This window comes from Canis aureus, chromosome 29, assembly GCF_053574225.1.
Source record: "Canis aureus isolate CA01 chromosome 29, VMU_Caureus_v.1.0, whole genome shotgun sequence".
Taxonomy (NCBI): domain Eukaryota; kingdom Metazoa; phylum Chordata; class Mammalia; order Carnivora; family Canidae; genus Canis; species Canis aureus.
The window spans coordinates 33638807-33662030 of NC_135639.1; the positions used below are offsets into that span (position 1 = coordinate 33638807).

At 43.0% G+C, this 23224-nt stretch overlaps 1 protein-coding gene across 4 annotated transcripts in view; it reads left to right on the forward strand.

The window, feature by feature from the left end:
* The window catches only part of MYOF (myoferlin), a 142157-nt gene that overhangs the window by 19049 nt on the left and 99884 nt on the right, over positions 1–23224 (forward strand). For all 4 annotated transcript variants that reach the window (XR_013368209.1, XM_077878365.1, XM_077878363.1 and 1 more), the window contains exons 2-5: positions 4553–4608; positions 6772–6863; positions 18365–18473; positions 20915–21002. Coding sequence is in view for 3 of the 4 variants with exons in the window: in XM_077878365.1 (XP_077734491.1) it covers positions 4553–4608; positions 6772–6863; positions 18365–18473; positions 20915–21002 (345 nt within the window). In the remaining variant the exon portion in view is untranslated. The remainder of the gene's footprint in view (positions 1–4552; positions 4609–6771; positions 6864–18364; positions 18474–20914; positions 21003–23224) is intronic.

The window sequence follows — 23224 nt, forward strand, 5'->3', positions numbered from 1 at the left end:
GTGGGACTCAATCCCAGGACTGCAGGATCATGCCCTGAGTCAAAGGCAGATGCTCAACCGCTGAGCCACCCAGGCGTCCCTAAAGCCCAATGTCTAAAGCCCTCTTTACTAAGTGGTTTGTATCAGCCAGATGAAGCTTAGTTTGGCATTCATGGCTTCACAGGGTGGCCATAACCTTCCAGCACAGCCTGGTTGCCTCTACTCCCTTCCACATCCCTTTGGTTCCAGCCACTTAGGCAGTGCAGTGTCCCCAGACATGACCTGTTCTCTCTCCCCTGTGGCTGACCCACCCACCCTATTGCCTCCACCTGGAGTAACTTTTTCTTCCCAACTCCACGTTTGCAACCCATTCTTGTCTTTCAATCCCCAGCTCAACCTCTGCTTCCTCTGTGAGGTCTTACCTGCTATCTTGAAGTCACCTCCTCTTTTCATTTGTACCCCCTCTGATGGCAACTGCAGCCTACTCTCTGTACCAGTCACCTATCGTTAGTTACATCAACCTCCCTGCTGGAGCACCTGAAGCCAGAAACTGTGTCTGGGGATCTCTGTATCTCCCACAGGTCTAGCTCAGTGCCTGGAAAGTGATATTTCAAAACTATTTATTGGATAGAAGAATGAGAAAACTCATTAATGCTTATGGAAGAACTCACTTAGTGGATCATTTCCATGGGTTGAGCTACGAGGCATTATTCCCATTATTCCTCCTCTGGCAGGAGGAAGCTCCAACATGAGGACAAAGCAGGCAGGAACATGGTGGGCTGTTTGCTGTTTGCTGAAAACATGTATCAAGATTCATTTGGCTCTTCTGTTCAAGAGCCCGTGAACTCTATTTGTTCAATGTTTGAAGACCAAGAATTATCTTATACTCTTCTGTTTCTCCAGTTCCCAGCACATAATAGGTGCTGGGTAGATGTTTGAAGATGAAAGAATGAACAAATGACCCTTCCTTTTTCACACTCCGCAATTGCTGACTCTGGAACAATCCAGCCCCTATTGGGGAAGGGGAGGGGGGTCAGTAGTAGCAGGCTCAGCTTCAAGGTCCCCATGCAGCATTTCTTCTCGTATGCTGACTCCCAGGTCAGTAACCAGCTTGAGATTCAACTCAAGTGAGCAGGTACTGGCTCTTTCCACAGTCTCTCTGGAGCTCTTGTCCCTGTCTAGAATCTTGGGGATTCAGAGACCAAGTTTTGCTTCCGTACCATCCTTCAGTAACCTGAGTCCTACCTCAAGCTCCTGTGCCCAATTTCCATAAATTACATGTGGCTTTCTCCTTGCTTTACTTACATGATGTGATGTCTTACGATTTCCTATCTTTTCCCTTGAAGGTCTGCTGCAGTCCCAGGATCTAGATTCACTCCTTCCTGACTCAGTTCTCTAGCCACCCAGCTCTGGTTGTGGCAGCAAGAGTGGTGGTGAGCTAGAGGGATATTAATGGTACCATTTCATGCTTGTGCAAGGCAGGAATTCCTAACTTTTGTGAAGATCATGAACTCATGTGAGAATCTGATGAGATCAGTAAACTGTCTCCCCGGAAAAACTCACAGATGTCACGTTTTGTGTTGGAGCAGGTAGTCTTAGAGAGTCTCAGGGTACTCTGAAACCTGACCTTTAGACTTTCCTATGGCCATTGCCTAGGAGGCCAAGTGCATCACACATATTATATTTATGTGTTTTCTTTATCTAGTGTTTCTGACAGCTTCCAGACAGGCGCTATGGTGCGGTGGTGAACACACAGTCAGGTTTTAGAGCCAAGGAGATGTAGGTTCAGAGTCTGGCTCTCTTTTTTATTAGCTGCATGACCTTAGCCAAGTTAACCAGCTTCTCTCAATTCTTTGTCTGTAAAACAGGGATGAGAATGTTAACCCTGCAAGGGTGCTGTAAGGATTTAGAGACATGGCAGTAGAATGCACATCCAGGCCCCTGTAGGTGATTATTTAGAGGGAGCTGCTACAATTATCGAAAGAAGCCCATTGTCCAGTTCCATCAGTTTAAACTTTGCTTGGCTTCTCTTTCTCTCAAGAGTACTTGCTTATTCTGTAACCAGAGAACAAAATTGAGAGGTTTCCATCAGATGACAGGAGGGGTGGGTGTGGCCAAATGGCAATGTGGGAGGGGACAGGACAGCTTCTAGGTCCTATCGGAATCAGATCCATTGAGGGGTTCCATAGGCCACATAGAAAGACCACATTTAGAACTAATCAGTACAGGTCCAGGCATGAGCCAATGAGCAAGGTCATGCTGAAGTCTAGAAAGGGAAGCCAGCTAGGCTCTGGGAGTCACTCAAGTGGAAAAGTTAATACTAAGCAGAGTGAGGGTGGTGATTCATGGCTTTATTATGCTGAGGTCTTGGAAGAATGAGGTGGTTAGTCCCACAACTCTTGGAGGAGAGGCTGCTGGAGTTTAAAACCTATCCCTGCCACTTACTAACGGGGTCACTTTGAATATGTTACTTCTCAGTTTCCTTACCTCTGAAAGGGGGATGAAAATTATTATACATATCTCCTAGGGTTTCTTCTTTTAAGATCTATTTTTATTTATTCATGAGACAGAGAGAGAGAGAGAGAGAGAGAGAGAGAGAAAGAGACAGAAATACAGGCAGAGGAAGAAGCAGGCTCCATGCAGGGAGCCTGACATGGGACTTGATCCCAAGTCTCCAGGATCAGGCCCTGGGCTGAAGGCGGAGCTAAACCACTGAGCCTGCCGGCGGGCTACCCTCTCCTGGGGTTTTTAAAGAGATTAGATGATGTGAGAGAATAGAAAATATACATGTTGTATTGGTCTCTGCCCCCATTCCCCACCACTTCCTGGCACTGAGCTAAAACCTTTATAAATTTTTAAGTGATAGGAGTGGGAGCATCTTTAGTTCTAATGAGGTGACTCTGGGTGGGCTCCTGGATGGGGACTGGTCATTAGAAAGACAAGGCCATGATGAGAAGCTTGGAATTTTTGGCCCTGCCAACCACTTCTCAAGACTGGAGAAAGGGGCTGGAAATAGAGTTAATAATTGATCTTGCCTATGTGAGGAAGCCTCCATAAAACCCCAAAAGCATGGAGTTCTGAGAACTCCCAACCCCATGGGGACAGAAGCTCCTGTGCCCAGAACCTTCCAAACCTTACCTCATGTATCTCTTCATCTAGCTGTTCATCTGTACCCCCTATCGTATCCTTTAATAAACCGGTAAACATAAGTAACTGTTTTCCTGAGTTCTGTGAGCCACTCCACCAAATTACTTGAACCCAATGAGGGAGTTATGGGAACCTCAGATTTATAGCCTGCTAGGTCAGAAGCACACATGACAGCCTGGACTTGCTATTGTCATCTGAACCCTTAACCTGTGGGATCTGAAGCTGTCTCCACGTAAGTAAGTGTCAGCATTGAGTTAAATTGTAAAACACCTAACCAATGTCACATAAGATTGCTTGGTGGGGGACCCCCCCGCATACCTCTGGTGTCAGAAGTTTATGAATGTTCTATGTGATAGTAAAGGAGATACACAGAAGGAAAACTGCTTTGTTTTGTTTTGTTTTGTTTTTTTGTCCTGAAAACAGATGAGCTCATGCTTACAACCTTTTGTATTCAAACACTAGCTTTTATTTTGATAAGTATTTGGGGATTAGAGACCCAACAGATGCCCCTGCTCTTTGGACTTCTCCAAGGAAACTTTAAGCACTAGCTGGATTAACATTTATTCATCCAGGAAGGTGTACTGTCCAGTCTCAGATACAGAAAAGGAAAATCTGTATCTTCAGAAAAGGTGAGCCTGGAGTAACGGAGACCCTATATTCTCTGCGGGTCCCAGAAAGTATATACCCACTAATTACCGGGTGCCGAAGCCCAGGGAGGGAGTCCAGCTCATTCTTGAAGCTATGGAGAGTTACTACATGCAGAGGCAACATGGGCTTCAGAAATTGCAGGCTATATAGGACCCAGTGCCCAGTATTAGCTCACAAGAATTTCCTTGTTCCTTTGAATCTCAGTAGTCACATCTATAAAATGGCAACGCTTGTTTGTTAAAGGTTAGCTTCGTTGGCTTCTTTCTGCAATAAGCTGGAGATGTGGAGGCCCTGGGTAACCTTGGTCTATGGGAGCTGGTGAGGGAGAGGCAGGGGATCACAGCATTCCCATGATTTTGAGTCCCTCATCCCCTAACATCCTGTAGATCTGGGCACAGAAGAAACATTTTAGGCTAAAAAAATGCCATTCAGTTTGGAAAACTTTGACTCAGATAGCCCCAGCTCTAGGCAGATGAATGAGAAAATATGGGCACACTAGTCAGCCCTCAGGGGAACACTCTTTTAATGAAAGAATGAATGGTACATGTTCAAAAAATATTTCTAGGGACGCCTGGGTGGCTCAGTGGTTGAACATCTGCCTTTGGCTCAGGGTGTGATCCCGGGGTCCTGGGATCCAGTCCTACATCGGGCTCCCTACATGGAGCCTATTTCTCCTCTGCCTGTGTCTCTGCCTCTCTCTGTGTGTCTCTCATGAATAAATAAATAAAGTCTTTAAAAAATATATTTCTAATTAACTGATCTCTTTTTTTATTTGCAGATGAGAAAAAGAAAACAAAGAAAGTTGACAACGAACTCAATCCTGTCTGGAATGAGGTAACTTGTGATTTTTTTTTTTAACATTGTTTCAAGGGATAAGCTACCTCTGAATGTACCATCTTGGGTCAAAGATTAGCTTTTCCCTTTGGAAGAAGAATCTCTGCATTGTACCCCCACCCCCTCCATTTCCCTTGTGGCCACAGAGACAGCAGAACCGTTCAGGAGATATATCACGATGACATAATACAGTAGTGCAGTGAGCAAAGCCTAGACCTGGAGTGAGAGGGTTGAGTCTAACCTGAAACAGCCTGGAGGTTGCTGAGTGACCTTGTTGCATGTCTGGGGCATATATGTAGAGCAAGGGGTGGGGTTAGATCATCTTCAGAGCCCCAGAAGGAAAGATCCATATTTAAACACCTGTCTGCATGTGACTAATCAAGAGTGTATTACATGACATTTTGTGTGTCTGGGTGAGTAATGACATTTACTGTTTTTCATGTTTTGATAAAGTAATATATCCTTAATGTAGACATTTTGAAAGCTTCAGATCAACATAAAAAAATTGACCTTTGTACCCACTACCCAGAATTAACTACTGTTAACATCTGGGATATATCAATAAATGTTTATTGCATAAATATATTGAATAAAATATGAAATTGGCAAATTAGCATCATATAGCACATATGGCTTCCTATCCTATTTTTTCTTACTATTATATTCTGAGCATATACCATATCATTCCATTCATAAATATTTTAATACTATGCAATATTCTATAGAAGGGTTATAATTTCTTCACTTCTCCCACTGTGGACTTTATTTTATAAACAGTTCCATGTTGAATATATTTATAGGTATGTAAAAATTTTAATTCTTTCCACTGAGTAGATTTTCCTATGCTGACTCATTTTTTAAAAGATGATCATAAGCCCCATTGTTTTTCCCAAAAGCCAATCAAACCTTCCTGGATAAGCACAGGATAAATGTCTTTGTTATTTTCACTGAGTCATCAGGCTGTGAAGACTTCTCCACCAACTGTAAATTTGTCTCTACCCCCACAACTAGTGTCAATATCCTGTAAAATAAAGACTTTGCCTTTTCATTGAGTGAGGTGAAGACAAAATGCCTTTTTAATGCCTTTCTGAGAAGAAGAAAATTCCGAGGCAATTCTACTTCTTTGAAATTTCACTGGAACCCAGAACACAGCCAGCTGGACGGCCAGTTCTGTGAAAGCAAGAGACTAGTCTGGTTGGTCCAATGGACACTATGGATCCTAGCACCTTGTACAGAACTTGATAAATAAAACAAATTGAAAATACTTACATGTATACAATTAGTGCTTCAAGTTTTGAGTAATTCCAATAGGTGTCTTTATATTTGGTCAATCCATATGGCTAATGGCAGACGTAAACAGACATGTCCTCGCAGGGCATCACCCATCTCGCCCCATTTTGTTTCCAACATCTATTTTTTAAATTGCAAATGTATTTATCAAGTAAACTTCTCAGTTGTAGTTTTATAACTAGAATCTAGCCCAAATGAGATGCCAACCCAGACCCATTGGAGTTAGTATTCTAACATGAGCTCTGACAAATTCTCCATCTACTCCAAACCCATTACAAGGAGAATCAAATCATCAGTAGACACTGTTTTATTTAATTCATATATTACATAATCAATCAAAGGCATCACTGGTGTTTTGATTTTTTTTAATGTTTGCCGTTAAACAGCAATTTATTATATTAAGATGAAAGTCTCATCTGACTACAGACTAATCCTGGTGGAACTTAAAATAAAGGGCTGATGCATTTTAGAAAATGTATTTTTAGATTATTTGTCTCTTTGATAATAATATGATTAGGAAGAGCAAATATTTAGCGAAGAAAGCATTCATTTTATTCTTCTAGCCAATTGTGGTGGACATGAAGTAAATTCTCTATGAGATGGGTTTGGTGACTTGTCCATAGTCACTGAGCCTAGAAAATGGGAAGCAGAAGTCACCCCAGGTCCTCTGAGGCTAAGTCTGGTTTGCCTTCCCACAGCTCTCAACAGCTTTCAGGTTTGGAATTTGGTCACTTCTATCTAACTATAGAATTAAGTAATTCAAAAGATTGTTATTGGTGAAGATAATGACCTGGTGTTTAGTATTTGTACATCTTATTATACTCCCTGATCTCTTTAACAACTTTTTTGTTTTTATAACCTTCCTGTGCACAGATTTTGGAGTTTGACTTGAGGGGTATACCACTGGACTTTTCATCTTCCCTTACAATTGTTGTGAAAGATTTTGAGACAATTGGACAAAATAAGTAAGTTGATATCAACTATTTTTTCATTTTACATATTATTTTACTATTGTCTATTTTGTTGAAGGAACATATTGTTAATGACATTTTTATATACTTCCAATATAACTGTGCTTCAATTCCATGTCCCACTGCCCCCCACAGCCTTCTGAGCCAATATCAGATGTGATTAATTGATCACAGTGCCTTTTCCCAAACTTCTGTACAATAGTTCCCCCTAATAGCACTCATGGGAAGAGGGCAAATCCCCACCTGAAGCCTCAGCTTGGCACTTATTTTGGATATTCAGTGTCCCTTTCTGTAGACTGAGTTGATGTGCAGTCCATCTGATCCTGACATTCTCTTCCTAAATTTGAACAAAGAAAATGTGGTGGGTTGTGATATAGGGTCCTTCCAAAGTTTGGGGCTCCATGCATCTTGCTGAGAGATATGTTGCACTTGGTGTTGTGGTGTCTGCTGAGCATAATGACCAAAGGAGCAGGCCATTACTGTGGCATTATTTTGATGGGAATTTTCAGGCCAGAAAAAGGTAAATTCCAGGCAAAATACGAAGCTGGTGTTCATTACTCTTTCTTTATTTCTTTTTTTTTTTTAAGATTTTATTTATTTATCCATGAGAGACACAAGAGAGGCAGAGAGATAGGCAGAGGGAGAAGTAGGCTCCCTGTGGGGACCCTAATATAGGACTTGATCCCAGGACCCCGGGATGACGACCTGAGCCAAAGGCAGATGCTCAACCACTGAGCCACCCAGGTGCCTCTGTTCATTACCCTTTCAATCCCCCCTCCACGCCGCTTCTGGTAGGGGGCCTCCCTCCTCCTGACCTCTCTCAGGCACCCAGTATCTGTATTTATGTTTCAAGGCTCCCACCAGGGTGCCCACTCCACCTTGCCTTCTGGGCCATATCTGCACCCTCTGCCAATTCTTTTCCCAACAGAATTTACCTGTCCTGTATCTCAGTCCTTCAGAGGCTCACTGGTTGAAAGGAGCTGTCTGGGAAGCTACCCCAGGTCATGGTGGTACGGAACTAATAGTTTATACTGTGTGAACTTCCCAAGAACAGTGATCTTGTGACTGAGGCAGCTGGTGACTTATCTGAAGAAGTGAACAAAATGGAAATTTTAGGCCCTTATGGCAGGGTCCTGGGGGAGGTCTTTTAAATTGGGAGATTAGTTCTGTGTCCTACAAATGTCACTGCATAGGTGTTCACCATCTTCCAGTGAAACGCGACCCTGAGTCTGCTTTGAAATGAACAGTGCAGGTGATAATGACCTTGTGCTGTCTGTGTGCTCACTGTGCTAAGCTGCATGCTTCTCCACCATCAGCCAGGAACTGTGAACTTTGACCTTGTGGCCACCAAGTAAACAATGCATACACCTTGGTCAAATTCAAATTTGCCCGTGAGTACATTGCAGGAAAAAAAAATTAACCCATCTGGAATATGCTCTATATTGGTCCAAACTATTTCTGTATTTTTGCCCCAGGTTTTTTTTTCTTGGCTTTTTTTTACTAAAAATTTGGCCTTCAGGGATCTGCTCACGGTTCAGTGTGGGAACTGTCTTTTACCTGAAAGTGCAAGGCTGGGGCAGAGAATTTTTCTACCAGCTTAAGGAATGTCTTGCTTGTTGACATTCTTGTTGCTGTGGAAACTAGTTGTGCAAACAGGACTCTCACTGAGCATCTGCTGCTCTGAGCCTGGAAAAAAACAGGTTTGCCTGTGCACCCATGCCCACACCCACAACAGACTGCCAGGTCCAGTCCATGCAAGCATTGCTCTGGTATGTCAGCGATGTCCCTCCTCAGGCTCTGGGAGCCTGCTGGGCTATTCGGTGCAGACTCTGCTCTTCTCCACTTCATAGTCATCCAACCAACCATCCAGGCTGAATGAAGGTGAAAAAGGAGCCAGATGTGCCTCTTGGTCATGTGATGAAAATGAAATATTTTTAGCTGAAATGTCAGAGTAGAAGGATTTTAACAGCCACTGAAGAATGAAGAGTTCCCTCTGCAGACAGGCAATACAGCTATCACTTAGGGAATGCCAAGGGCTATACCAAGCTCTTTAGATGCATTATCCTATTTAATCTTCACAGACACTATGAAGCAAGTGATAGTCTTCCCCAAAGACGCATAGTATTCTGCTCAAGGTCATACAGTATGTATGTGTCAGAGTCAGCATTTATGTCTAGGCCTTTGCTCTTGACTTTTACATTATACTGAAAACCTCAAACCACCTGTGGGAACCAAAATGTAGGTGGAATTATTCGTTAACTGTTGGCTAGAGTAAAAGTAATTTTTCTTTCTAATTTTGCAAAAAAAATTAAGAACAGTCATCAGAGTATTGGTAATTCCTCCTTATTTAATGGTTTTAAGCAGGCATTTTTATACTCTTGAATAACAAGTCACTTATGCTCATGCTTTACAGTGGACAAGATAAATTTGTAGAGTATATTCTCATCTCCTGTGGTCATCACAATAACCTTGAGAAGTGGAGATGAGATTTGAAACTGGGACTCTGATCTCTTGGCATCCTGGTCCTGCTGTCACTCCATTTGAGTTCCTAAAGAAGAATCAGCTTCAGGAGCCTGGAAATGTAGGAATGAAAGGTGTTTACAATGAGTTTTCATGTTAGTGTCTGTGTGTGTGTGTGTGTGTGTGTGCGTGTGTGCATGCATGCCAAAGAGGAAAAAGAGTTACCAGTTAGGGTTTTTGTATTACTGTTCGCTCTGCATGGAATACTTTTTCCTTCTAACTGCAGTAGATGTGAAATGTAGTCATTTGGCTCCACACCTTGGACTACCCACCCTAGAACTGCCCCTACTTTTGCTCTCCAGCTCACTTCCCTGCCTTATTTTCTCAGAGCCCTTCTTGTTAGCGAGCTCATATGGGCATGGAAAGGGTGGAGGGAGTCCAGCTGGGTATGTGGACATTTGTGTTGGGTTTTAGATAAGTACTGAAAGATGTGGCTGGTCCACATTCCTGCTTTATCTAGCTCAGTTCACTACCATCTGACATGTTCTTATCTATTTGGTTACTCACTTGGCCTTCCCCTTCCCCTACTATAAGCTCCACATCTATCTTGTTTGCCACTATAACACCAATGCTTAGTACAGTGCCTAGCACATAATAAGCTTTCAGTAAGTGTTTTTTGAATGAATTAACAAGTAAGTTTATGATATCAGGGATGCCTGGGTGGCTCAGTGGTTGAGCATCTGCCTTTGATAGAATCCTGAGATTGAGTTCCACATAGGGCTCCCTGCAGGGAGCTTGTGTCTCCCTCTGTCTGTGTCTCTGCCTCTCTGTGTCTCTCATGAATAAATAAATAAAATCTTTTTTAAAAAAGTTTATGATACAAATATATGAATGAAACCTAAAGTATCTTGCATTGGATAGTTGGCCCACTAGTAATGGGCCATTGGTGTAGACTGTCCATCCAGCCCAGCTCTCTGGACAGCCCTCTGGTTCCAACTTCAGTTTAAGCTGCAAAGAAGTCAGAACATAAAGGAGTCAGAGCACAAGGGAAACGCATGCCTGTGCCAAAGCTGCTGCCTTTTTGTAGAGAGATGTGGGGCTTACCCCTGAGCTCACAGGGAGGCAGCAGATCATAATGCTTGGAAGCTGAGATTCGGGAGCCAGAGACTACTTAGAGACTCAGCTCTCCTGGTGACTAGTGGGGACCTTAGGCAAGTGACTTAACCCCTCCAGTCCTTAAAGTGATCATAGTTTGGATATTTGCTTGCATTAAGATAATACAACAGGGACTAGATGTACTCACTCACCTGCTGCACCAAAACACAAGATAAAACATATGTAACCATGGTTTCAGATATTGAACACCAGCAGCATAGGATAATGACAGCCGAGAAAGGGGAGGTCAATGAAATGAGCTTTTTGAGTGCCCAACTTAATGCCTAGAGAGCATTCCCAGGCTGCAGTTCAAGGAGAGGGAAGTCAGGCAGGTCCCAGTTGTCTCCCAGGGTTGGGGACTGCAGATGGGAGTCTAGAGCTACACACACGCATGCACACAAAGTGGGACCTGGGGATACAGAATTAGAAAAGGAAAAGAGACAAGCTTGGGTTGCAAAATATACGAACTCCCTGAGTAAAGGTTTGTGGGGTTTTTTGGAGGTTTTGTTTTTGTTTTTTATTAGAGAAAACAGAGAATGTGGTTTGGAATGGAATTAATTTAGTGGAGAAGTATGGTATGGCTTATGAGAAATTTTCATTTCCTGGTATATAGAAGACCTTGTCTTCAGTCTTTTTATACTTTTATTTCTCCTAGCAATGAGGCTCACTTCTCACATCACCACATGTACACATGATAGTGAGATTTGTTTAGGTGGAGCCACCACCTTGCTTTCTTCCCCTGTAGTTGGTGAGGAGGGATGGACAACCCATGGGCTGAGGCGGGCTTTCTAACTGACGCAACTTCTCAGACTGTGTGGACATCTAAACCAGAAGCCAGAGTTACTGTGGAAAGGAGTTCTTAGTTCGGTTGTCTTTAGTTCCATATTATCTATCAATAGAGTGGCAAAACTATGAAAAGATCAAAACTGGCTTGGGCTGGCTGACTCCGGGTGCTAAGGCTGAGCCCCCGTATTTGGGGAGGCCTGCTAAGTAGCTGCCACAGTCCTGTGGGCATCCCTTAACATCTCATGAGTAAGTAAAGGGGGACCACAGCCCTGGAGAAAGACACCTAGAGAGACTTGAAAGAGAAAGGCATTTCATAATGACAAGAGCTATAATTATCCTCTAATTGCACTTGGAGGACCATCTCTTAGGAGAGGAAGCTTTACAATTTGTAAGTCATCTGCCAGGTTATTGGACTATCTTCAGTGACGTATCAATTAATGTATTCATTCGACAAATAATTACTAATGCCTATGCGTGCCAGACATTGCTCTAGGCATTGGGAGTACTCCATGCCTTTTATCAGGTTTATATCTGAGAGGAGGGAACATATCAGATGGTGATCAGTAACGATGAAGAAAAATAAAGCAGGGGAAAAAGAGGAGAAAATGATGAGAGGTGTGTGTGTGTGTGTGTGTGTGTGTATGCGTGCATATGTGCATATGTATATGTGTGTACTGGTTAGGTAGGGTTTTTGCATAAGGAATTATTTTGGAGTCTGTTTTATAGTGGAATATCTTATGAAAACTCTGGCCTTAAAAACTTTATTCAGATTCCATTAATTGGATCTTATGAGAATTCAGCTATAGCTGAAGTTTACTTCTGGTCTAATTCTGAAAATAAAAACTGTTTTCCAGAGAAACTCTTGGTATGCACAGCATTGAGGTTGGGGAGGGAGCTGTTTTGTGTAGAAAGGGCTGGTTTTAAGAACTTTGCACAGTGATTGCACAGAAATGGATGTGGGTAATTAAAAGGGTTCTCATCTGTTCATTCCTGCCTGCCTACCCATATCCCTGCATAGATATCCCACTTTCCTGTGATTTAGGCTTGAGTTCATACCAGCTTTCCCTGTAAGTACTGGGCTGGCATCACATGCTTCTTTTGGATCCCCTTTACTAGAGTAGTGTCTGAAATTAAAAAAAAAAATGACTGTTAAGCACTTACTGCACCATCCTTACAATACTGTTAGGTAGTAGCTGCTATAATCCCCACTTTACAGACGAGGAAACTGAGACTCAGAGAAGTAAACAACCTGTATACGGCCTCTAGTATGAGGAGGAGTCTGCATTAGTCAGCGCTGCATAGCTCCAAGTTCTCAATCACTGTTATTCTGTCTCCTTTACTTGTTAGGTCCAAGTACTTGATGAGTAAATAAATGAGTGAATGAATGAGTGAATACATGAAAGCTACTACCTTGATTCTAATGGCTGGGGGAATTAGACAGAGGCAGAGCCTGGGTATTCCCCTACAGTGTTAAAACAGGCAAGCACAGATTCAGAGCTTTGAGGACTGAGTGAACAGGAGAATTGGTTAGGTGAAAATAACAATATAGCAGGTTACAGTCATTTATTCCAGAGCTAATTATTGAGCAAAGCCTGCATGCCAGGCATTAGGCTAGCTGACCTCCTTGCAGCCACAAAGTGACTGACTCTGGCCAAGATGCCTCACTGATCCAGAGAGCTTTTGTTGCAGAGGCTTTGGCTTCCACTCAGTTCCTTCTCTGGTTAAAGTGACGCCATTTGCCACAGGCAGCAGGGTTGGGAGGGACTGGAAAAAAGGGAGTTGTTGCCAGCCCTGAATCCTAAAAAAACCTGCCACAGCCCCAGACCAGGTCAGTGATTCCAAAACCCAGGAATGGAGTTTGTGAAAAGTACAGAACACAGCCCAGCCCCAGAGGGGGGCTGATACACAGCCAGGTTTGGGAGTCACATCTTGGACCAGTGTTTCTACATTTGATGAACAGGACAAAGGCCCCAAGGCTCTCTGACAATCCTGGTATGGAGTAAGGAGGGAAAGCCACAGGAAAAGTACAGATAACTAGGCTTGCTGAGTGGATTTTATTCAAGTTTTGCTTACTACTTTGTTCTATTAAATAATTGGATTTCTGTGCCCAATTATCAAATGTGAATGTGTGTTATCATATTGAAGGTACTTTTAAAAACCATACATGAAAAAAAAATAAAAAATAAAAAAAATAAAATATAAAAACCGTACATGTCTCCCTCCCTCCAGATCTAGCTTTGCCAACTGCCTTTCCTGCCCTGACCCACCCTCCACCCATCCCTCTACTTTTCTTGCTCCCACTTAGAATCACTGGTTTTAGACCATTGTTTCTCAAACTTCCTGGGTATAAGAATGAACTAACACACAGTCTGACTCTGAGTCCTGAGAATCTGTAACTGCCCTGGTGATTCTGCTGCAGGGAGTTCTGGGGAACCACGGTGTATGAGCTAATCCAAAGGGCCAGGTGGGCTGCTTGGGAGACTCAGGAGGGTTCTTCACTGGGAGACCCAGAAGATGCCCTTTGAGGGGTTTTTTGCTTATCCACAGCTTCCTGTGATAGGACTTGCTGTCATGATTGCCCCAGCTTTTCCCACCCATCTGGTTGTAAGCAAGGTATAAGCCTGCCTCTCCCATCTTTGGGCTCAGCTGGGGGTATGAGTGGGGGTGGGGTGGGGAGGAGTTTGACAGATACAGGCCCTGGGGAATAAGTGTAGGGGTAGGTGATGGGGCCCAGCCAGGGAACCCCAAGACCACTCTGGCCTGGTTGAAATGACAAAGCTCAGCTGGCTGAGAGCCCAGTGCTTCAAAGGGTGGACATGACTGGCCCTTTCAGGTTTTCTACAGGGGACCTGGGAGCAGCTTGGAGAAGTATCTGTCCTCAGCCCAGTTGGGGATTGTTATTCCCTCATAGAGGATGGAAAGTTGAGACACGCTGCAGTCTCTAGGGGCAGAAACAGTGCATGTGATTTACTTTCCAGAGTCCAATGTATTTTTCCTTTCCTTCACAAAGGAATTTCCAGTAAACCCTCCTCCAGTAATCCATGTGGGCTGTGTCCCTGCTGCACAGAACAACTTGATATATGTGAGCTCTCATGAACTCAGCCAGCAAAGCCCTTACTCACCACAGTGGCATGTGGCTGTTTGGGTCTATGCTAATAGGGAGAACATTTCCCTTTTCTCTTTTTTAAACATACTAGACTTTGTTTTAACAAGTTAGAGAAGTTCTTAACCAACCCTTGCCTGACGAAGTTGACGAGTTTTCAATTCCACTGCTTAGAATTACTTTCATGTCACAGACCCAACTCAAGACTATCTAGACATTCAAGAACTGTAAGGGATAAGAACAAGACTGGCTTTTTCTTCACTTCAGAATACATCTGCAGCTTATTAATTCTGCAAACAAAGCTAAAGGGCCCTGAGATTCTTCCACTGTAAAGTTTACTTTTGAGACGTGGTCCATCTGTTTTAGTGTTGGCTGAAGTCCACGGGGAGACTCTTATTTTCCCATGCAAATTCAGGGCAAACTGTGCGCACTACTGTCACACTGTAAGTTGTTAGTATATTTATAGCGTTAGCAATAGGAATGAAAAAGGGCTTTTGGTTTAGTGTCACCTCCTTTAAAGGAAGCTGGCTTGTGGTCCGGCTGCACTGCTCTTGTCCCCTGTGTAGGAGGTCAGGTCATCATTTCCCAGCCTCTCACAGTAATCTGTAGCGAGGCAACATCACAGAGAGCAGCCCACACCAGGCTGGCCGGCCCTCGGAGTCCTGCGGAGCTCAGACTTGCCTATAGGGGGCGCTGTCTCCAATTCACAATGAAAGTTTAGAAGTTGTTACTGTTGGCATTTTATTTCAACTCAGCCTAGCCGTTAAAAATATTTGGGGGGATTAAAATCTTCCCAGGCTTTCATGTTAACACATTGTCTTTACTTCAGAAAAGAAGAAAGTGAAGTTTTCTGTTAAGCCACCTCTCCCACATACAAACACAAAAGCATCAGAATTTTATGATGAAAACAAACAAATTGTAAGAAATGGGGCTAGAGTTTCTGAAAGAAGGAATTGAAGTGTGAGTTTATAATAGGCTGTTTTTATTTTACTCCATTCCTCGTCCACTCTCTGTCATCACTGTCTCTCAGCCTCTTAGGGGGAAGGGAAATCTACACGTAGTGGTTGAGTCAGAACAGAGGATGTAGAGCCATTCATGGCCATGAAGGGCCAGTGGGTGGGCTTTGTTCCAGTTAGCACAAGGCTACCTCTCCAGTTAGCACAAGGCTCCACTCCCTCCTGTCTTACCTGGTGTTCCATAGTTCTGTTATTGGCCTAACCTTTCCCCTGACACCGTATGAATTTAAGCTTGACCACAAGAACATAGGCCAATATGTTCTGGATTGTCCAACATGGACATATTTTAGGGTATATTTTTCCTAAATCAATGAACAAGAATTTTAAGAGAAAGAAATATTTAACATGAGATAGTTTTCTACATAGATATCTGTAGAAAATATCACATGTACAAGCCTAGCCACAGACTTTAATAGCTAAGGGTCTGAGAAATGATTTACTTCACGCCACTTATTTGCAGACAACGAAGTGGGCTCAGAGAGTTGGGTGACTTGGTGGTTACGACTTGAAGGAAGTTGGGACACTGAGTTAGGGCAAGAACAGAAATTGTCTACCCCAGTGTTTTTCAACCTGAGGTGATTTTGCCCACTAGGGCACCATTGGCAGGGTCCAGAGATGCCCGGGGGTTGAGGCCAAGGATGCTGTTGAACATCTGACAAAGCACAGGGCAGCCCCCCAGAACAAAGAATTGTCAAGTTCAAAATGTCAGTAGTGCCAAGGTTGAGAAATACTGCTCCAACTGCAGGCCAGCCCTCTCAGTATTGTCCCAGTGTGCTATATTTTATTTTCTCCTAAGAATTAGTTCCTGCTGATAGAGTTTCAGGTCATCTTGGCCTCAGCAAAAGCAAATCTGTGCATGTCCAAATGTACAATGTTATTATTTTAATTGTACAGGTAGATTATGAATCATGGAACTGTGAGGAATAAAATCCAGTGTGTTTCCATGTCTTTCAAGACAGGTACCTCATTTAGACATTTAATACCAGTCAGATGACTTTTAAAATTGTAGTTTTCACATTTCATCCTAAAAACTCAATTAGTCAACCTCATGGCTTTCTATGCTATTTTTAAAACTTGGGAAGAAATTCTCATCAGGCTCATATCATGTGGGGCTGACGGAGATGTGGAAGAGATTTTGCCAAGGACTCTCACTTTGTGTGGGAGGTGTACTTGTTTCATCTGGTGGCGATGGAGTTATGTGTAGACTCTTGTCCTCAATATGTCAGAGGAATTAAAATCCAAGTGAGGAGAAAATATACTCAGTTTCTAAAAATCTAGCAAACTTAGTGAACATACTCAACTGAGAAATTACTCTATTACTCTATAAACTAAGAAGTTCTATCAATTCTCAGCGTCAACTGAAAGACCTAATTCCTATATTGACCTAAAAGGGCTGAAATATTCACTCTTAACCATCTAGAGGCAGAATTTCTTTTCCATTGCCAATAGCTGACTCTACTTGCGATATTAGAAGAGATGAGAATCCATCGTGGTCGTTGAGCTTCTTATGTGGTGTTCTGTCCAAGAACATGTATTCTTCCAAGAAGCCATGTGCAATGCTTCATGCCATTGGGTGGATTGGGTGAGACAGGGTACCATAGCAATTTTCTGATCTTGTACAGTCTAATAGGCCTATTCACGGAAAGTGAAGTCCCTTATTCATATTGTCGAGCCAGTGGATGTATGTGGTTGAGTGACTGACCCCATTTCTATAATTCACTTCCATTTCTGAGGCCCGAGGGAGAGAGGAGAATATGGATATATGTCAGCTCACAAATGATGTTCACACATTGATATTACTTTTGCCCAAAAGCCCAGAGTTATGTCTTATGCTCAACCATGGTTTCTTTACCCTGTGTTTTTTGATATAAGGAATCTCTTCTATCACTTTGAGGATTTGATGCTTAGTTTTCTATTTTTATGCTAATTATATTCATGCTATCATGTCTGCCATTTATTTGCATCAGTCACTGCAAATGTAGGCAAAGTATAAGTAAATAATATTTTTAAATTCTTCCCGTTTCTTTTTTCCAGTGTCCATACTGAGAGCACACCTCTGAGCTTTCTTTGTTTTTCAACTGGATTTCACAAAGGGAACTTCTTCAATTCATCCAATCTCATTCTGTGTTGTGTGTTATAATCGCTAATTTACAAACTATATTTTGTAGGTTACATTTTTATATTCACTAACTGTCAGGGGTTGTGTGTTCCATAAATTTCTTCGATCACATTCCCCAACTACAAAAACATTTTGGGTGTTCATTCTTAGTGTATGTAGATTTATTTATTCTTTCCTTCATTCAGTAAATAACTATGAATAAAAGATCTATGTTCCAAGCACTGGGGTGAGAGTATTCAACAGAAAAGGCAACAATCCCTACCTGTAAGGGGCCTGACAGTGGTGGGTAGAGACATATGGAAGCTTCTGTACCTTTCGGTTATGTGCACTGAGAGGTGGATGGGTAAGTAGTAGAGACTGAACATAATCCCTCGGGGTCCAGGAACAGGGAGGATTACACACATCCAACTTCTGAATTCTGCTCCAGAGTATGCAGGTTAGTAAATTGGCCTCATCAGTAAACTAGCAACTTATTTGCAGCAGGTCTCCCTGGGGAGGACATTTTTACAGTGGGCCATGGCGGATGGGTCTTTTTACATTTACATTTCAGAGGAATGTCTGAATTTTGTCCTACTTTTCTCTCTTGGATTCTGAAGGGTGCTATTCAGTCTTTGTCACCCATTTATGGTGACTACCTCATTCATGACTTGAAATTTCATAGGCACCATAGGAAGACTCTCAAAATGACTACCTACTATGGAAAAGTGATGTTTACTGCCCAAATTCCCCAAATTTATTTCACTATGAGTGATTTTAATGAGAGCAGACGAATAGGAGGGGAATTAGGAGGTCTGCTGAGAAAGTAGAAGCACGCCTCTCACTTAGGTTACTGTGTGCTTTCTTGTTTCACCTGCAGATTAATTGGCACGGCCACTGTAGCCCTGAAGGACCTGACTGGTGACCAGAGCAGATCACTGCCATACAAACTCATCTCCCTGCTCAGTGAAAAGGGGCAAGATACTGGGGTGAGCACATTCTCTCTTGTTGAATGACTTTGAAGGGAGATAAGTAACCAAAATTTCATTAAGAAGAGTGTGAAATTAAAAAAAAAAAGAAGAGTGTGAAATTATAATCAGCTCACCATGCACAGACACATCCACACCCACACACCACTGCTGGTTTTGAGATAACAGATCTACTTGCAAATGATATGGCCTTATCCTATACTTGCAATCACAGAACTCATAGATTAGATAAACTTGATTTTCTTTGACAGAATGCTATAGAGTGAGTGGGACCCTCTCTTGGTATAGCTCTGTGAATACCACTTGGGTGTTTACATTTGTGTGGTGAGCATAGCTCTCTGTATCAGACACTCTCTGAGACATTCTGTAGAAGGTGTTTCATTAATATTACTTTGGAACATCAGATGTGAATATCATGATGTTTATCATTGCACTGGCAGCCTCTCTAAATAAGTACATACTAATATTGTCTGATATAAGCCCAGAACTCTCTTTCTCGAGTGCACTTAAAAGAAATAAATGGATTCAGAGCTCATAGTGCTCAGATTTCATTTGCTTGCTAACAGTGCTCATAAAGCTACCACACTTGCTCCATTAACCTTTAACATCTTTATTTTCCAATCAATTTACTTTCCTTGGGAGCCTGGGCAAAAGGAGAAAATTTTACACTAAAATAGGCCAACCCTATAGGCAAGAATACAGGCTAGGCTTCTCAAAGCCTTTTCAGAATGTTGATTTTGTTGGTCTATACTCTAAAACTTAAAGGTTTACTGTGAACTGACATTCTAAATCCTAAAACGTAAACTCAGTGTCATCTGTCATCTATTTTTCCAAAATCTGGCTGAGAGAAATCATACTTAGGAAAGATGATACCAGTCAGTGGTGCTTCTGGCTGGTTTGGGTTTCGTTTTTTAAGCACAGAAGCAAGCACACATAGAACTGGAGCACTTCTAGGAATCCTGATGTTATCAGGAAATCACTGATCCTGAGGCATCGTGTCCTTTTCTAAGTTTTGAAAGTTTGATTCTTCACTTAAGGTTAGCAGTCAAGCCCCTCAGTGCTCCTTGCATTCAACCTTCAGGTTGTGGCCTGGGTCTTCAGCATAGGTAGCCGTGGGATGCTGCTGTGGGATGCTGCTCTTATGATTCTTTATTTGTCACAAAACTGTTGTTGGGGGGGGGTGTCTCATTTATTGTTTTGTTCAGTGTCTCCCAGCTCTGTAGTTCCTAGGTTGAACACAGAATGTGCTGACCCATGAAAGAGTATTCACTGACAAACAGACAGATGAGAAAAAATAAAGGCAATATGCTGGGTGCATGCGCACATGCGTGCACATACTAGAGTTGACCACATGTAGCAAAAATGGCAGCTGGAAGTATGGGATGCCCATTTAAATTTGAATTTCAGATAAACAATGAATAATTTTTCAGTATGACTATGTCCTAAATGTTATGTCTGTATTTTAACTGGTAACTTGGGTATGTATGTGCAGGTGTGTGGGTGTGTGTACATGCGCCATCCATATTTGCAAAGGATTCTCTTTATTCTGAGGTTTGTCCTTCCTCATTTTTGCTGTTAAGATTCATTTCTTTTGTGAAATTATCATAACAGTAGCTAATAGTTATCGGCTTGTGTTAGTGTCCCTATGTTGACGCTCCCTAGCAAACTTTTTGAAATTTTATAGGTTCATGAAATACTTAAGTATAGGAAACTCTGCCCTAAATTAATCCTCCATGTGAGAAATTTATCTCAGGTTTTAAAAATGGTAAAAACTTTATTTTCTGTAAGGAACTAATATGTTTCTTCCTTTCTGAAAATGAAAGTTACATAATATTTTCTGTTCTCCTTTTTGCCTTGGTTCCTAGCTATCTTGGAGTCACATTTTACCCAAGATGCAGTTATCTTGAACCTCATGATTTGCATATTTGTTTTCTCTTTAATCAGACTTGATTCTCTTTTATTCTATTTTATGAATCACATTGTTATATAATTTTTGTTAGTCACTCAAGTTGTTTTTAGAGAGAGAAGAAAAAAATGAAAATAAATTTCAGCAATGAATAAAGAAGTCAGTGTGCACACAACTAACTCAACCATGTAAAATGAGCCTCTGTGATTGGAGGCCATCTCAAGTCTAGGATGAAGGCTAATTACAAGTTCATGCTTGCTTGGCACAACTTTGCTCCAATTTGTGAGATTGCCTGTTAGCAATGGTACACTTGCCAACCTATAACAGGTAATTCCTTTCCCAGGCTTTCCTGCCAGCCTGGCTCTCCAGAGGGAAGATAGAAACAATGGAGCATGTGTGATCCTTCTCTCCTTCTCTTCTCACTTTCCCATCCGCCTGCTCACCCCTTCCAGGACTTTTTACTCCTGCTGATTTTGTTTGCATTGAATCTGCTACCCTACACTGATTCTGCCTGCAATGAATTATTTCTACCCAGGCCACCATTGACTTGGTGATTGGCTATGATCCACCTTCTGCTCCACATCCAAATGACCCCAGTGGGACCAGTGTGTCAGTCACAGAAGGTAAGCTGACCCTTTGGAAGGCCCCACCTATGCCAGGGGTAGTCTGTTAAAGACACAGAAGGAGTCTCCAAGAAAGCTTTCTTTGTCATTGTACTGTCTATAGTGCCCTGCTCACCTGGACAGGGCCCCATGGGATAGGTAGGGCTGCCCCAAACTGGGACATTACAGTTGTTTGTGAAATGCCCTTCAGGGGAGAGGAGGAGGGTGAGACAGCCCCTTACTGGCCAGCCTCACAGTGGGCCCGTCCAACTCACAAGCTCTAGTGGAAACTGCTAAGCAAGGCTTTGCTTCAGGTTTGTAGCTTCTACCCCTGGTTGGAATGCCCCTGGTTGTTAAGCTCCAAGAGTGACCTCTGCTCTTTTCATGGGTCTCTTCACTTCTTAAATGTGTGATCAGCAGGCTGTGCTCTCAGTTACCAGTTTTATGGCTGGTGCCCAAGGGTTGGGCCTCTTTCTCTCCCTTGGCTTTAACTCGATCCCAGCCCCTGAATAGCCCCTTGGTCCTTTAAGGAATCGTTTCCCTCAGCATGACTCACCTCCTGCTCCCTTTTCTCTGACGCGGATTGTTGGTTCTTCAGGGCATTGGGTGCTGCTCTAGAGGCGACTGCTGGCTCTGGGGAAGGCTTTGGGCCTCAGGGGGAAGGAAGTCTACAAGACGATTAGGCCTTTTATGCAGGCAAGTTTGACCTCCTCTTAGCGGTTTTTCCAAGGTGATGTGATGTAAAAAGTGTCTCTGTCCCTTCCTCTTCCCGAAGATGCCTAGCCAAATGCTCCTGTTTCCCCAGCCCTGGCATGGGCCCCAGGAAAGAAGGAGTCCCTTTTCTTGCCATACTTACCAGCTGTCTTGAAGTTCTTCCTGGGAGAGCACTTGGGCACTTGTTCCTGCCAGCCTTGGCTCCTCGGGACCTGTCTTTTCATTTCTCTTGGTTCTTTTTTTTTTTTTTTTAACTTTTATTTATTCATTTGTTCATGAGAGATACACAGAGAAAGAGGGAGAGACACAGGCAGAGAGAGAAGCAGATTCCCTGTAGGGAGCCTGATGGGGCACTTGATCCCAGGACCCCAGGATCACAACCTGAGCCAAAGGTAGATGCTCAACCACTGAGCCACACAGGTGCCCATCAGTTCTCTTGGTTCTGAACTCAGCTCTCTGGCAGCCCATGGGGTTTACTCAACACCTACAGTGCCATATCCCTCCTGCCTGACCCCAACCACTGTCCCTGCTCACCCACACCCCGAGGTGGCCCGTTACTGAGGTTCTGGCTCACTTCTTGACCAGGTACTTGTACGTGTTTAACATGGGTCATCTGGTCCCTTCTCCCTTGGGGATAATTAGAACTGACATAGCCCCAGTGCATCAGCAGCACTTCTATGTACCACCATGGGCATGTTGTATGGTGCTCAGACATGCTCAGCCCTACAAAAACCCTGCAATGGCCCAAAAATGTCCATGGCTCCCTTTGCTGCCACAGCAGTAATGACAAATGAAACCCAGAGGAAACAGTCCAGTCTGGAATAGCACATTATCAGGGGAGCTGAACTGACTGGTCCTACCCTTTTCTTTCTCACCCCCTCTCCAAAGCCTGCTGTCACCAGGATTTATGTTAGCCTGAGAAGGACAGTAGGTACTTTCTGGCCTGCAAAAGGCAACCCCAACTGGCAGGATATCTGGCATTGCCTCTGAATTGGAAGGATCTGCTTACCTTTTCTCACACTGCCATTTTTCCTAGCCAGATCCTGTTTATTAGTTTTCTAGAGTTGCTGTAATAAAGCCCCATAAGCTGGCTGGCTTGAACAATAGAAATTGATTCCCTCACAGTTCTGGAGGCTAAAAATCAAGATGCTGACTGGACTGGTTCCTTCTGGAGACCCCAAGGGAAAATTTGTTCTAGGCCTCTGTCCTAGCTTCTGGTGGTTACTGGTAATCTTTGCTGTTCCTTGGCTTGCAGATTCACCACTCCAATCTCTTCCTCTGTCATCTCAGGGCATGGTCCCTGGGTATGTCCAAATTTCTTACTTTTTGTAAGGATCCCAGTGGTTGGATTAGCCTACCTTCATCCAGTGTGGTCTCATCTTTGCTTGATCCCATCCACAAAGACCCTATTTCCAAATAATGTCACGTTCTAAGGTTATAGATGGGCATGACTGCTGGGAGGATGCTCTTATCCGGGTATACTGGAAGATAAACGGCAGTTTCATTATGTTCATTCCATTTCAAGAGCC